The sequence below is a fragment of the Pseudopodoces humilis genome, chromosome 22 (genome assembly GCF_049639895.1).
Source record: "Pseudopodoces humilis isolate 2021_Gansu_Grassland_sample_001 chromosome 22, ASM4963989v1, whole genome shotgun sequence".
NCBI lineage: Eukaryota > Metazoa > Chordata > Aves > Passeriformes > Paridae > Pseudopodoces > Pseudopodoces humilis.
Window position 1 is genome coordinate 769,896 of NC_142221.1, and position 14,909 is coordinate 784,804.

At 47.3% G+C, this 14,909-nt stretch overlaps 1 protein-coding gene across 5 annotated transcripts in view; it reads left to right on the forward strand.

Annotated features, from left to right (window-relative positions):
* Positions 1 to 14,909, forward strand: part of MAPKAP1 (MAPK associated protein 1) — an 83,593-nt gene extending 68,684 nt beyond the window's left edge. For all 5 annotated transcript variants that reach the window (XM_005529151.3, XM_005529154.3, XM_005529153.3 and 2 more), the window contains 3 exons: positions 2,463 to 2,600; positions 12,020 to 12,117; positions 13,873 to 14,909. In XM_005529151.3, coding sequence (XP_005529208.1) covers positions 2,463 to 2,600; positions 12,020 to 12,117; positions 13,873 to 13,998 — 362 coding nt within the window. In that variant the 3' untranslated portion in view covers positions 13,999 to 14,909. The remainder of the gene's footprint in view (positions 1 to 2,462; positions 2,601 to 12,019; positions 12,118 to 13,872) is intronic.

A 14,909-nucleotide genomic window follows, 5' to 3' on the forward strand; every position in this document is an offset into this window, starting at 1 on the left:
GCTGGCAAGAAGGGGAGGAGGCAACTGCAGACCCCAACAAAGGGAGCAACAACAGAACACTGTTACTGGACCCATACATTGGTGGTATTCCTTTTGACAAAATGAATGAATTTAATAAACAGTAGAAGGAGCATTTTTACTTGGATTTTGAGTGTGAGTGATTCGTGCTGCGAGACAGAGACTGCAGAAGCCACAGACACAATTGTATTTTGATTTCAGGTTTCAACACATCCAGATTGTGAGAACAATAACACAAAAAAGACAACATTCTTTGTCAATGTGCTCTCTGGATGTGGGTGAGCTTGAGCCAGTGATGTCAAGATACAGAAATAATGGATGAAGTATACAGCAACAATTTGCAGATAAAAATAATAGAAGTTAAAGTGTATTTTACATGATAAAAAAAAGATGAAAGAGGAGGAAGTCTGTTCCGTCTGAGATGGTTACAAAATGGTGAAGTAGCCTCTGCTGAGAAGATTGATGCAATGGGGAGTGACCTTGGCTTGGAGCAGGAGCTGGTGATGTATGTATGAGCATCTCGCTGCTAAATGGACCCAGATTTGTAGCACTAATATACATGGAAGCCCAGAACCAAACTCAGGATGGCAATAAATCAACAGCCACTTTGGGTGTCATTTCTGGTTTATATTCCACTATTGTTCTATCACTTTAATTCATGTCACTATCATCTGTTCATCTGGAACAGTTTTATATAATTTTCCAGTGGAGTTACCTGACAAATCCTATCAAATTAACAAGGTGCATTAACAGTATTGACTGACTGTGAATTCTGAAGTTGCAGGACCAAACAGTGAAAATTTTTTGAGGATATTTATAGGGGTGATGCTCTTAGAGGAAGGGATGGGGAACAGCCCTCACACATGAAAAATTTGCACCTTTATTTTTAGAACTTCCCCTGACTTTTTTTCAGTGAGAAAATGCGGCTTTGTATCATCAACTTCCATATTTTCCTTAAACTACAGCAAATACCATTCGGAATAATGAACCATTACAGTGAAATACCAACACTGACTTTACATAATCTGTCCAAAATTAAATCACAAACCAAAATGGGCTCCAGATACAGCCTCAGCCTACTCAAATTAGTGAGTTCCAGAAGCCTGGGTGTTAATTGGACTCTTGATACAATGCTTAATTGCAATGTGATCTCTCTGATGTGAGGTGTGTTTAATGCCAGAGCGCATTGTTGGGTTAGTGGGGTGTTCCACAATCCACAGGGTGGTCAAGGCTGGCCTGGTCTCAGGGCAGGGGCTGCAGCCAGATCCCCCCACCCAGGCTCCTTCCTTGTCAGAACCTTCAGGAGGGAGAAAGTTTTCTGCTTTTTTTCCAGAGATGCAAGAGCTAAATGATATATAAATACCTTTTTCCTATATTGCTTCCTTTTTTCGATGTCTCATGAGCTTCACCCTGTAACTCATGACTGAAGACACATCTCTGTTTTTAAGGCTCTGCACACCTAGATGTAAAAAGCTGTTTGGGAAGTTTGTTCAGTTCCTGAACTGGTTCCAGCAGGATCCTCCTCACCCTCTGCACTGGTGTGGCCTCACCTTGAATACTGTGTGCAGTTTTGGGCACCACAATGTAAAAAAGACATTGAGCCATTAGAGAGCATCCAAAAGAGGCCATGAGGGTGGGGAAGGGTCTGGAGGTCTCATGAGGAGCAGGCGAGGGTGCTTTGTCTGGAGGAGACTGAGGTCAGACCTGGCTGTGGGCTCTGGCATCCCCACGAGGGAGGCAGCGGGGCAGGATCAGGTCTCTGCTCTGGTGACAGTGACAGGACTGAAGGAAGGAGCTGCAGCTGGGTCAGGGCACATTTAGGTTGGATAGCAGGAAAAGGATTTTCACCCAGAGCAGGGCTGGGCTCTGGAACAGGCTTCCCTGGAAAGTGATCACAGCATCAACCCTGCCTGGGTTCAAGAGGTGTTTGGACAACGCTGAGGCACAGGCTGGGACTGTTGGGGTGTCTGTGCAGGGCCAGCAGCTGGACTCGAGGGTCCTCGTGGGTCCCTCCCAGCTCAGCACGTTCTGAACCTCTGGTTCTGTTATTCTGTGATTCTGTGTCTGCTGCACAGCAGACGGAGTGGGGCAGGTGGTGACAGGCTCTGTTCCACGCAGCAGTGGTGGCTGCAGAACCAGCAACAGCTCCTATAGATCTCCAGCTCCTGTAGCTACTGCTTCCATAAGAGCTCTGTATGCGTTTGGAAGGATCTTTTCTGTGATACTTCTTTCTTTTGGTATGCTTATGCAGGAGAATAAAATGCAGATTATCAATGCAGTTTGATAACCATTTGCTTCTGGTTTCAAAAGCCCCTGTGCTTTCAGAAAGCCCAGAAGGGCAATATACCTCCAGCCCATTTAAGATTTATAAAGTGTGTCAAACGGCTGATATGAAATCGGTTAAACAGATCACTGTTGTGGCTCTCTATTCTTTCTCATCTCAGGTATTTCTGGAGACAAGGTAGAGATAGACCCTGTTACTAATCAGAAGGCCAGCACTAAGTTTTGGATTAAGCAGAAACCCATTTCAATCGATTCTGAACTCCTCTGTGCCTGTGACCTTGCGGAAGAAAAAAGCCCAAGTGAGTAGTCCTTTTTATTTATGTTCTCTCTTCTCTTCCTCCCTGGATGTGCTCGATGTCCAAAGAATTATTGCTACCATGTCCTTTTCTTTCTATAGGTGTATTTTATTCATTACAGGATGTTTTTAATCTGACTCAATTCTGTTATAGAGAGCACAGCATAAACAGACACACATTTTACGAGTGTCCTTTGATGCTGCTCTCAGCTAATGGCATCACTCAGTGTTTCTTGCCCACTATCACACCAAGGGAACACTGGCTCTGCCCAGCTGTCTCCAGCCCTGCAGCACAGCCAGCAAAATCCATGTTGCAACATAATTGCAAATTTTTGGCGCTTTTTAACTTCTAGACTGGTTTTTAATGTCTTTGGTGCAACTGAAGATCTCAGACATAGAGTGTCAGCTCATTCTGAATTTGCCCCAGCCCTGGCTGCAGGGTCACTGGATTGAAGGTGCCAGTCTGGGCATTCTGTTGGTGGTGACCAGGCCAGGACAGCAGGGACAGCCAGGTCTGGGGACAGGCTGGACATCCCAACTCAGTCATCACTCAGAGGTCAGAGCTGGCTCTGTAGAGTGCAACTTCAAAAGCGAGGGCTTCTGCTTGTTGTGTCAGTAGAGTAATGAGAGTCTCTATCTGGAAAATTTGTTTTAAAAAGCACAGGATGGGCCCTGAGAGAATTGGGCAATGGCTCCCAGTGGGGCCAAAATGGAACTGTCTACTATCAAAAAGTGACTGCAGTTCAAAAGCTCAGATGGATTTTATTGCACTTGTGCCTCTGCAGGGTAGTGAGATGCTGGTATTAAATACTTATCTGCAAGGTGACAGAGAGGGAGAATTATGTGATACATATTTACAGAGGTAATGATCTGTTGAATTCTCTTGGAAGAGTAAATTTATGGCTGCCACAGATTTTATCAGCAATTATTGAACTATATCCTTCTCTCCTTCATTACCCCTTCCTACGACATGTTCTTAGTTTAGTCATTGTCTTCCTTTTCTGTCTCTCCATCAAGATTTCATGGTTCTTGGGTAGGCACAATCCCAAGGAGAAGCTTCCCCAATGACCTGGTAGTGTGAAACACGTGAGGATTTTGTGTACAGTGCACAGGGCACTTTGTCACACCTCTGCTCTGCATCCACATTTCTCTGCAAATGCAAACATCTGAGGGGATAAAACAAGGCTGTATTTGTATTCTTGCCCACAAAACAAGGCTGTATTTGAAGAGTTGAACTGAAACCTGAGGTTTCCACTGCTCTCAACACATCAGGGCACAATCCCTGGACCCCTGGGACCCTGTCCTGCCAGGATGGGGCTCTCCAGCCCCAGAGGCAGCATCTGCTGCTGTGGGGAATTATGTTTGTACCCAAATCCTGCTAACCCAGGAGTTTCAACCCCCAAGTGGAGCCCAGGTGTAGGAGGGCAGTACCTGCATATGGGGAGCACTGAGTGAAGAATCACAGTGGCTTTGGAGAGGACACTGACAGGTTGCAACCAAGGCAGCCATAACAGTACTGAGGGGCTTATTTGCTCATTTTTGTGTAACATCTTAAACTTCTCCTACTAAATCATGGTTCAGCACAGTTCCAAAAGGAGAAAATACTTCCTTCTGAAACTGCTGACCTTTTCCCAACTCACTAAAGATGTTCCAAAAGTCATTATTTTAGGCCAGCAGAAAAGACTTTTAGTGTGACATCTCAGAATGATGCATTTTGGGGGAACTGAACAGCAGATCAGTATCTCTTGAATTTTAAATGGAAAAAAGTTATTTTAGTAGCATAAAGGAATGAAACTCACTGTATTTCACAAGTTTTGTCTGTGATTTTTATCAGCACGGTGATGTATGTTTGTAGCAGAGTTTACATCAAAAATTATTCCCGGATCTTTCTTGAATGAATTATTGCAAAGAGAGGCTGAGTACAGATAAGGTCTTTGAGTTCTGCAATATATTTTGTTTTCATGTTTTTATCTCTTGTAACACAAACATGCTCCATCTCCTCTTTCAGAAGTGCTGGTGCTTGTCCCGTTGGGTTTGGGGCTCCTTCCCTCCCCAGGCACCTCATTGGGCTAGAACCCAGCTGAGCTGTGCTCTGCTGGGCTCTTGTGATTCTGAAGAGGTGAAGGGTTTGGAGCAGCCCCCAAAGGTGACCCTACTTTTTAGTACAAGGGCAAGAGGTGTTGGGAACGGAGCCTGAGTGCTGGTTCCAGCATAAGGGAGCAGAGGAGAGTCCCCTGCACATGTTTTGTGCTTCCCTCTGGACTGGGTAGTGCAGAGAGGCTTTAGTGGCACCTGTGTGTGTGGAAGGACTCAGCAGCTGCAGAGCTGACGTGCTGGGAATGTTGATGGACAGCTCGGAGCCGTTCTGGACAGGCTGAGTTTTCCTGTGCTGTGAGTTCACAGAACTCAGAGCTGCCTTCAGTGAGGGCAGAAAATGAAAACAGAAAGCTGTGGCATCTCATTTGCCATTAGTGGGGGGACTGTAGGCAGGGACTGATGATTTTTGTTTGCCCTTGTAGTAGCCCTGGGTCAGAATTCAGAGTTTTATTTGTAAATTAAATCAGACTCCCTGGATTTAGACTGAGGGGAGAGTTAATGGCCTTGCTTGCCTGTTCCGATGCCATTAGAACCTGACAACACTGGGCACGAACGTCTTCTTTAAATCAGGTTCGGCCTGATTATCACGAGAGATTCTGAATGTTTTGAGTCCTGAAAGGAAGCATCCTATCATGGAGAAATAAGATTTAAGCCTTAATAAAGTAGTTGTCATTTTTATAGCTGAAAAGAGCTTTGTATCTCAATTAAGTGTACATAATATAAAGTCTTAAGGAAGCAACATAATATGTTTAATACAATTATATCCCTTTGCAATAGTGTAATTTAAAGGAAATCTGATTCTGGTAATGTCTCTTACATTACTTGGACAGGGGAGAAACTTGAGTGTCGCTGCCCCTGCCCATGTGCAGTGCTCTGGTCCAAGCTGGGTATCCAGGGCTGCCAGGATGGGCTGAGCTGGCGAGGGAGCAGAGCCCAGGGCAGCCCCGCTGTGCCACCACATCTGATGGGCAGGGCACCCGCCCAGGGTGCTCCCAGGCATCTGTGCTTCACACGAGCTGCAGAAACTGGATTTATTTGATAATTTCCGTGACACACTGAAGCAACATTCTCTGTGATCCTTTATCTGCCTTTTTTTTTGTTTTCATAAAGCAGAGACATCTCAGTTTCTTTGTCAAAATACCCAGGGTATGAAGGTAAGTCTAAACAAGGGTGTGCCATAGGTCATGGAGTACATGGGTAACTTCAGTTTGTAATTTAATTGCCCGCTTTGCACCCTGCAGCTGAAGATTTCCTTTAAATTCTGATTCCATTGTTGCACTGGGGCTTAACAGAGTGTTAACCTGGTAATAGGCACAGGGCCTCCCCATTATATGTCTCGCTATCGAGCGGTTCTGCATGACTAGTTAAAAAAGATGGCAAGAAGATTAATGAAAGCTGCAAGTACAGAAGGGGGGCAGGTACCTCGGTGAGACTTCCAGCGAGGAGATATTAGAGCTGAACCAGAGCTTGGCTTTTTCTTTATCCTGTGACCTTTGAACCTGCCTTACTGTCGAGAGCTGCCAGCCGAGCCGACGTTTTGATTGATGTTGCTACACGAGTCAGTCTTTCCCATTGAATTCCACATCTGCACGAAAATAGCTTTTCCAGCAGTATTCACCCTGGCTGCAAGTGATAGCCAGAGACATGCCTGAACCCCCTTTATGTAGTTTTCATTTAAAGCTAAAGGTATTTGATGTTTTAATTCAGTGTCCAGTTCCTCACGATTATGCACATTGGGTAATACTAATTTAATGAATTAGTTGTTGGGTTGTGGAAGGGCTGAAAATATCTAGGAAGTGTTGGGAAGGCACTGGGTTCCTGCTGCTCTGGGAGCTCAGACAGAGCTGTTGCAGGTTTGCTCGGAGCCTGCAGTGGGGCCAGAGCAGAGGCAGCGTGTGCTCTGCAAATGCTGCACAAAATATCGTGTGCTGCTTCCTGCTATCTCTGCTCCCACAGCGGAGCAAGAAGTAACACAGTAAAATTCCTACTCAATAGGAGACTAATCACAGGTTCTGACTACAAAACAGGTTCAGCAGAGAAAATGTTCCCAAACTTCAGGCTTAGAGCAAAAGACACATCCAGGTGAGGAGCAGAAGGGCAGAGCCCACGCATGGCCGGGGTGCAGGTGGCGGGGGCACAGGTGGCACAGGTGGCACAGGTGCTGGGGTGCAGACAGGGCTGGCACAGGTGGCACAGGTGGCACAGGTGGCAGGGTGCAGGCAGGGGGAGCACAGGTGGCACAGGTGGCACAGGTGGCACAGGTGGCACAGGTGGCAGGGTGCAGACAGGGCTGGCACAGGTGGCACAGGTGGCACAGGTGCTGGGGTGCAGACAGGGCTGGCACAGGTGGCACAGGTGCTGGGGTGCAGGCAGGGCTGGCACAGGTGGCACAGGTGGCAGGGTGCAGGCAGGGGGAGCACAGGTGGCACAGGTGGCACAGGTGGCACAGGTGGCACAGGTGGCACAGGTGGCAGGGTGCAGACAGGGCTGGCACAGGTGGCACAGGTGCCAGGGTGCAGACAGGGCTGGCACAGGTGGCACAGGTGGCAGGGTGCAGGCAGGGGGAGCACAGGTGGCACAGGTGGCCATGGCTCTGCCGGCAGCTCCACGTGCCCTGCAGGGCTCAGGCTGTGCCAGGCCAGGGCAGCACCCGCAGAATGTGCCACCAGAGAGGGCCTGGCAGGGAGCAGTCGGGGCTGGAGCTGCTGCAGGGCCGGGCTGTGCTGATTAGCTTGGCCCCCTCCAGCAGCCTCTCCGTAAAAGTTCTCCTGAGCGCAATCAGGAGCGCGCATTGCCTCATCCTTTTAACAAATCTGTTTTGTAGCCCTATTAAAAGGGGTCTTCATCTATCCTGTCAAAGCTATTCTGCTGGGGTTTTTTAGTTTAATTACACTATCCAATTAAAACTCCTCGCTGCATTTTGATTCGTCTCTCCTCGGGCCTGAGTGGATGTGACATTTACAAGGCTCGCCTCTCCGGCAGACAATGCGTGATTGATGAGGTGCAGACGCAGTGGAGGAGCTGATTGCCATGTGGAAACACTGCATTTTGATTTATTTATCTTTTTTTCCCCAAACAAGGCTGCTGGTACACAGGTTTTGGGCAACCCTGAGTTGCACCTCAATTTTCAGCATTTTTGCAAAAATCTTCATTAATATTCTGCCTCTGATAGTAATTTAAAGAAGAAACAAAAGGCTTTGGGGGGAAAGAATCCAGATGTGTGAATAGTCACCACAATTTGACACCAAAGTGGGTGTGTACTGCACTTTAATTGCAGCTCTGTTTTCAGGACATCTGGACACATGGCACCCTCTAATAGCAATGCTGAAGAAGCAAGCCTACAGTGGAACATAAAGGGTGGGAGGAAAAGAGAGAGAATGGAGCAAGCCAGCTGGACCACAGCTGTTATTTTTTTTCCTTAACAGTTTTGTCATTTTTTCCCACTTAAGTCCTGCCCTGGTTTGAGGAGATCTGTCCCAGGTTCACACTGGGCAGCCCCAACCCATCATGACTCCACTGGTGTTGGTGGGGTGAGGATTTCATCCAGAACTTACTGCTCTCATTGCCTCTAGATGAACCTCTGGGATAAATCCCTCTTGCATAGAATGGGGTTAACCCCAGCTGTAGACACAGGTCCCCATTCTGCCTGTCCCCAGCTGAGCTCAGTGCTACATCTGGATAATCCAGCTGCAGCCACACCGCCACTTGTGACGTCCCCGGTGAAGTTTGTTACCGAGGGTGTCAGGAAGGGTGTTGGGTGTCTTTGGTGGTAACACAACCCCTGCAGCTTAGTAGGCCCTTCAGGCCTTTCTCCAGGGTCAGGACATCATTTCTGAAGTATCACAAGTGTGTTTCACACAGCTGAGCCCCTCCCCAATGCTTTGGGTGAAATACAGCAGTGGTTGCAGAGCAGAGGCTCCCCCATCTCGTGCAGGCTTTGAAGGAAATGTGTCTTTGCACAAAAGCCTTGCTGATGCATATTTTATTATACTCATTCCTTGCCTTTTACTGGTGTATTTCTAATCCTTTTGCATCCTTTCTGGGCCCATGAGAAGAGATTTCAGGGTTTGAGCCTGTTGAGGTCACAGTTTCTGAAGCAGTGAGACTCAGTGATGTCAAACCGTATCCATAAATGCTTTGTTCTTCAGAGAGTCCTTCTCCAGCTATTTATTCCACTAATAACTCTTAATTGTTGACTTCTGCCTTATGGCCCTGTAATGACAAAGCAATCATCAAGGTATATTGAAAAATTAACATAAATTTGCATTTCCAGTGTTTGTTTATTTTCTGCTTTGTCCAATTCATGAATATTCTTTACATCCTCCTTCTAATTAGTGATTTAATTCTGTGCATTCTGTTTAAAGAGTGGTGTTGGCAGAGAGAGGATTTGGGTAAGGCCTGAATTGTGGGGTAGGAAGGAAAGAAGAAAAGCTTTGTAGTCTTGGCAGATTTGGTAAAAAAGTTATCTTTTCTTGGGCAAATTCATATCCTTGTTTTCCAGGCAAAAAAACGTATTTTTTTAGACTTTGATAAAAAGAGTTTATTAGTTAGGGTGATTATTTTTTTACCTGTGTCAGGTGCAGTGTGGGGCCCACCAAGGGTTTGGATGTTTTCCCACGATTGCAGAAATTAGCACAAGATTTACTGTACCGTACAGGCACATGATGCTCAGTGGTTCTGGAGCTGTAACTCCACAGGGTTCCTCGGTGCTGTGTGTGAAGATGGGGCTGTGGAGAGGCTGCAGGATGGAGCTGCACCAGGAGCTCCAGCAGCCCTCAGAAGGGTGAGGAGACCCAAGCGCTGCAGGGCCTCTTCCCTCGCCTCGTTGGCAGTGCAGTGGTGCTAAAAATCAGGAGATGGGGTGAGCAGCTGAACACCAGACGTGGTGCTGAAGGAGTAAATGAGCTCTCCGTGGTGAATTCCCAGTGAATTAGCATCCTGCCCTTCCGGCGGCAGCGGCTGCAGGCTCCTCTCCAGGAGTAACCGCACAGGAACCCATTAGTGTTGGGCTGGGTGAGATTTATCCGAGCCGGGCCGAAGGGCAGCAGCGGGGAGACGCCGCTGGGGCAGGGGCTGGGGGCTCGGCCGTGCTGGGGCTGCTGAGGGGCACCGGGGCACCGAGCTCAGCCTGGCTGCGCCGTGACACGAGCTGCTGAGTTCCTGTCACTCCGTTTGCTTCCCATAACTGTTCTAGCAGACAAACACGGGATTTCTGTTGTGCAGCTGATTAATCCAGACTGAGGGGCACCGAGGATCCCTGCAAGCACCCATCCACCGCTGGTGTGGAGGGAGGGTAACAGCTGCTTGGGCAGCGCCTGCATTTGCTTTAAATCCCCCATCACGGGCAGTAGGAGCCGCTCGAGCTGCTGCTGTTTGTTACCAGGTCCTCTCGCACGGAAACATCAAACCATGGAAGCTCCTATTGATCTCAGAATTGTCAGGGGTGGTGCTCTATTGGAAAGAGGTACATCACATATTTAAGCACTCTTGGAAATGGAAATCAATCTCACAATTCATAAATTCCATCTGGCTAGAAGAGTAGCAGAGCAAAGTGCCAGTTAGGATTTCAGTGCACTCATATTTCATGCTGTAAGTAGTGTGTTGTGGACTTGGAGCCCATAAACATGATGCTGTAATGGGGCTTTCTAAGGAAAAGTCTTCTTGGCCTCTTTCCACTGAATCACCAGTCCCAGCAGGATGGGGCTGCGATTCTACGCGGCTTTGGCATCGGTGCCGGCTCCCAGGAGCCGCTGCAGGAGCCACTCTGGGCCAGTGCCCTGCCCAGCAGGCAGGACCAGAGCAGCCTCTGTGCCCGTGGGAGCAGGAACGCTGCCCTGGCAGGGCTGCCCTGGGCAGGGCAGTGCCTGAGGGACGTGTGGAGTCACCGTGGCACGAGGCCAGGCTGGCCATGAGCGAGCAGGGAACACCTGCAGAGGTTTTGCCGTGATTCACAGCAAGAATTACCCAGCGACTTTCCAAAACCCCAAATCCAGCAGCTCATTGGGATCCTCTGACCCTGTTTTGTGCCAGTTCCATTTCTGATAACCAGTGTGGAATGTTCAGTGTCCAAGGAAAATGGTGGGAGCTGGTGCAGCACGGTGCTGTGTCCCATCCCCAGGAGTGGTGCACTGGCACTTTTGGAATCATTAAGATGCTGTGTTCCAGGCAGAACTGCATGCATTAACATGCTGATGAGCTCCCAGCTTGGAATTCCGCATTTTTAGTACCACTGAGGCATCATTTGTCAAATGATTTAAAGGGTTGGGGTTTTATTATTATTATTAGCCAATTTTTCAATACAGAATTTATATTCCAGATTAGTGCATCATAATGGTGTTTAATTAACATGCCACAATAAAATACTTGCATCTCAAATTTCCTGGCCACCACTCTGAGCATATATCAGTCACTTTTTGGAAATCTGGAGAATTAGATAATGTAAATAAGATTTCCAATTAGCTTTCCTGCAGAAAAGACCTGGATTTACAGTAATGTGACTGTTACTTTATGGATTGCTAACTTTGACTGTTGAACTGAATAAATTAGAAAACCGTTGGAAAAGTAGCATGTACAGAATACATTTAATTTTAATTCTGAAGACATCAGCATCCATACAAGTGAAGGATGTTTTGCCTTCTTTCGTGTTCCACATTAGACCTTTGTGTCTAGGTGGTTCCCCCTGGCACCACATGTCAGAGTCTGGGAGCTGGGCCAGCACCGTGGCCACAGGGCCAGCACGTGGAACATCCATTTGGGACAGCGGCCCCAGCACCAGGGAAGTGCCAGCAGGTCACAGAGTTTAACTTGATTTTCCTCTGTGTGGGAAGGGTGGTCCCAGCCCCGAGCATGTCCCTCGGTGCCGCTCCCCAGGGCCATCAGCGGCGGGCTGGGCTCGTCTGCTGTTTTGGGAGGGGGGTTTAGAGTGGGGATTTGGGATTAATTGCCATTTTCTTCTCAATGCAACCCTTCTGCTGTGGGCGGTGAGCGCCCTGCGCGCGGCTCCAGGCGCAGCCCCAATGCACCGGCTGAGCTGCAGCGCCGTCGTGGCCCAGCAGAGCTAACCAGGCATTTGATGGATTTTTGCATTTCCTACAGTGGGGATGTGATGGGAAAAGGAACTTTATTGACTGGAGTTCAGCTGCTCCTGTAAGCCACCACTTGCCTTAAATTGAAATGACATGAGAAGCCTGTCAGCATTTCATTGCTTCCTTCTGTCGTGCTGATGGTACGCTGAGATCACCATCTGTGGTTTTCTTCTGTCAGGCGCACGAGCTCTGCTCAAACTTTACAGGAATATTCTAAGCAGTTTTTTTCTTATCTTTGCAGGTCATGCAATATTTAAACTTACATATCTAAGCAATCATGACTACAAACACCTTTACTTTGAATCAGATGCTGCTACTGTCAATGAAATTGTACTGAAGGTGAGTATTAAATTTTAACGTGACCCAAAATCCTGGTGTTTTACCACTTGTTAGACATGTGAGTATTCAGGAGGCTCTGGAAACACAGGAGGGTGCAGTGCCTGAGGACCACTGGGGTGTGTTTGACCTGCCAGGATGGCTGCTTCATGCCTGGTGTTTTATTCATCCTTCGAACAGCCGCTGCCTGTCCGTGCATAGCATTTCCTTTTGTGCTTGTTTCTCGTTTACAGAGACTGTGGAATTTTATAGGAAATTACCAAATTTTATTGTGTCCCGGTAGTTTCAACCTCTGGACACGTGGTCAGCGGGATCATGCAGGAGTTGGGTGCTCCTGCCCCTCACACCTCCGTCCCACACTCGGGTGTCCCTACACAGCACACAGGGACTTTTCTGCCCTGGTCCTCTCTGTTTGTTTTCCTTCCTCTCTGCACGGACACAAACTCCCTTGCTTTGGGAAACAAATTTTTGTTACACTCTTGAAAGATTAAATGGAATTTTCCACAAGTTCATCTTTCATAGCAAGTCAAAATTCAAAAGCAGTAATTTTGGCAAACCATCTGTTATGTTTGCTTTTATTGGCTGTGTGGAGTTTAGTGGATTGTTAAACAACTGACGTGCGATAAAATAACTTTTATTCATTACACAGAAGGTCAGCGTGTTTGAGGGGGGTTTCTGTTTCGTGAGCTGTTGGGCCAGTTCTTCTGTTCCCACTTTATCTTAGATCAGCTCTTGCAATCCCAGACACGTAGAGTCATGGAATTGTAGAATCATTAAGGCTGGAAAAGACCTCCGAGGCCATTAAGGCCAACCTTTGCCCAAGTACCCCCATGCCACATCTCCTTGGGTTTTGAACACTTCCAGGGGTGGTGACTCCACACATCTGAGACTGGTCATAAACAAAGGCTAAAAAAATGGTTTACTGTCAATAACATGAACATTCAAGAGGGAAATAATACTGAGCAATACTTTTTCCCCAAATTGCAGTTTGTTTATATAGAACGTTCTCTGGTTTCATGCACAAGTCACTGGTTTGTTTTCAATTCCATCAGCATTAGGGAGCGCAGAAAAATCAGACTTTTCAAATTAGGCTTTTTAGATGATCAAGTGAAAAGGATTGAGACTTTATTGACCATGAAAATTCCCTATATTTTTATGCCTTAAGCTGTAATATGCAATGAAAGTGAAACACTCTACAGTGCATAAAATTGTGCAAGTTTTAAGCCACAGCATATTAACCAGCTAATGACAGACCAAAGGGCATTTTTATCTTTTTGATTCTTGCATTAACCTTCCATTAAAATTATCTCTGAGATTATCACAAAGCATTGGAGATAATAAATTTAGGGAGTAGCAGGCTTGTTAAATATCATTTTAAAATGCTTTCATCAAGTAAAATGTGCCAAAACACAGGGAAACTCTGAGATTGGCTGAGTATGCAAACATCATAATGGAAGAATTCTTTTTACTGAGGCTGATAAGGTCCTTTATTGCTGCTCATTACTGGATTATCCCAGCACTGGGGGGTCTGCCCAGCTCACTGCCTTCCCCAGAGGTTTGGGGGACCCAAAATGGGATGAGGGACACAGGAGGACAGGCCAGGGCTCTCCTGGCACTCTGGGCTGTCTCTGCCATCGTCGTGCTGGTGTTTGCTGGGACCTGTTACAGCAGAGCCCAGTTCAGGGGGTGGGCTGGGGGTCCCTGCCCACCCCGGGCTGTCCCAGCTGGCCTCACTGAGCACCACCTCGTGTCTTGCAGGTTAACTATATTCTAGAGTCGCGAGCAAGCACAGCCAGAGCAGATTATTTTGCTCAGAAACAAAGAAAACTGAGCAGGAGAACAAGCTTTAGCTTCCAGAAGGAGAAGAAGTCGGGCCAGCAGTGAGGCCGAGCCTCGAGGAGAGCCTGTGCGCCGCGTCCGGAGCCGCTCCCCGCCCGCAGCGGCGCAGCCAGGACCGGGCTGCTCCTGCTGCCCGGGGCAGGAGCGGCCGGGAAGGAACCTGAATTCTCCCGTCTCTCACGGCTGGAAGATTATCCCTCGTTGGTGATGGGAAGTCTCCCCTGTGACAGAAATAAAGAGCCATATCAGCCGGAAAGAAGACTGTTACGCTTCAGGTTCCTTTGATTAGAAATAAGAGAATGACGTAGACTGGCATCATTTAATTACTGTATTATGTACAATCACAAGAAGAGATGTGATTACATATTATTTCACAGCCTGGTTAAAATAAATTATATACATCTGTAATCCACCCACGTACACGCAGGTATTGCTTGTGACATGATCAAATTTCTAAAAACAAAATGTAGGACAAATGTATCCATTTTTACTATTAATAAACAGATGTAATCTTTTTCAAGGTCCATATGATGCACAGTTCTTTTGGGGGGAGGCTGCAGTCCCAGATGGTTTCACTTCTGTTGCTGAAGTGCAGGAGGCATCCGTGAGCCAGGAACAGCAGCCGTGGCAGGGGAGCGCTTAGCCAGGGAGCACCGAGACAGTTGAGTCTGTTGTGTTTGTTTTGTTCAAAAATATTTTTATTTAACTGTGCTTTTCAGCTTTGCAAATGCTTTATTGGAAGTTCCTTGCTGAAGGCAGCACAATGGTTGGAAATCCACGTCTTGGAGGTGGAGAGGGGAAGCCTCCTGCCCGGGACCCTCAGCTGCTGCCACCCTGGGGCTGGCACATCTGCTGGGGTACCTTGCCCTGGGGACTGAGAAATGCCTTCACCTTCTCTCAATAGTATGCTTTAACAATAAAAATTAAGACGTACTTTGTACTGGGATTTGTAACTA